This window comes from Lagopus leucura, unplaced genomic scaffold (genome assembly GCF_019238085.1).
Source record: "Lagopus leucura isolate 7727_CA_CO unplaced genomic scaffold, USGS_WTPT01 Super-Scaffold_100014, whole genome shotgun sequence".
In the NCBI taxonomy this organism is placed as follows: domain Eukaryota; kingdom Metazoa; phylum Chordata; class Aves; order Galliformes; family Phasianidae; genus Lagopus; species Lagopus leucura.
The window spans coordinates 17,685,423-17,686,480 of record NW_024962268.1 but is presented as its reverse complement, the minus strand read 5'-3'; the positions used below and the strand labels follow the sequence as shown (position 1 = coordinate 17,686,480).

General features: G+C 65.9%; 1 protein-coding gene across 1 annotated transcript in view; it reads right to left on the bottom strand.

Annotated features, from left to right (window-relative positions):
* Nucleotides 1–811, bottom strand: part of CCBE1 (collagen and calcium binding EGF domains 1) — a 90,038-nt gene extending 89,227 nt beyond the window's left edge. Inside the window, exons 1-2 of the mRNA XM_042875435.1 lie at nucleotides 711–811; nucleotides 540–620 (exon numbers count right to left, since the gene is read on the bottom strand). Of these exons, the coding sequence (XP_042731369.1) occupies nucleotides 540–620; nucleotides 711–811 (182 nt within the window). The remainder of the gene's footprint in view (nucleotides 1–539; nucleotides 621–710) is intronic.
* Between the last annotated feature and the right edge of the window lie 247 nt (nucleotides 812–1,058).

The window sequence follows — 1,058 nt, the reverse complement described above, 5'->3', positions numbered from 1 at the left end:
AGAGAAGAGAAGAGAAGAGAAGAGAAGAGAAGAGAAGAGAAGAGAAGAGAAGAGAATTGGGGTTGCCCTGAATTCATTTAATTGCAGAGCTCTCAGATGACTTGTCCCGCAGAGCTGAAGCACTCAGTCATTCTGAAGGTCTGATTCATCCACCTAAAAACTCAAACGGCTACTCGCTGGGGTGAGCCCAGCACATTTCCCTGGTCATTCTGTGACTGATGCAGCTCCACTGCCCTCCTGTCTGCACCCATCCGCATCGACGACTGACAGCCGGGGTCCAGCAGCCAAACCCCTCGCAATCTCTCCAGCGCTGCCTTGGAGGTGACACTGGCAGCGTTACCCAACCTTTTCCGCGGACAGCAGGTGAGCTGCCAGCAGAGATGCCGCACGCCGTGACCGAGCCTCCCGTTCCGCCGGGGGTTCGGAACGCCGGATGGTTCCGCGCGGAGCAGAGGACAGGCAAGGAGCTCGAGACGGTCACGCTGTGCCCGCGGTGTTAACGCCGCGCCCACGCGTGTGTCCCGCGGCTCCGCGCTCACCTGAAGCAGGTGGTGAGCTCGCCCGTGGGCTTCAGGCACGGGTAGCGGGTGGTGGCGATTTTGTTCTCCGAGCAGACTTCCCTGTAAGACAGGGCGCCGGGTGGAAAATCAGTAATAGGAAAGGAAAAAAGAAGGGGAGCGCAGGGTAACTCGCGGACGGGGGACACTCACCTGTCGCCGTCCTGCGGCTCCTCCCGGTAAGTCCAGGCGTGCCCCAGCGCCAGGAGCAGCAGCAGCCGGAGCGAGGCCAGGCTGCGGGCCGGCCGCCCCATCGGGCCGCCTCTCCGCTGCGCGCCGCGCCGGCTCTGCCCGCCCCGACCGGCGGCGGGGCTGCGCCGAGAGCCGCTCCTCCCGCCCCGACGGAGGGCCGCCCCCCGCGGCCGCCAGATGTGCCCGCGGGGAGGGGCCGCGCCCGCCCAGATGTGCCGGCAGATGCGGCTCCGCGGCAGGGCGGGACCCCGGCAGATGTGCGGAGGAAGTCGGGGGGACCCCGCGGACCCAACTCGTGTCTTTCGCGGT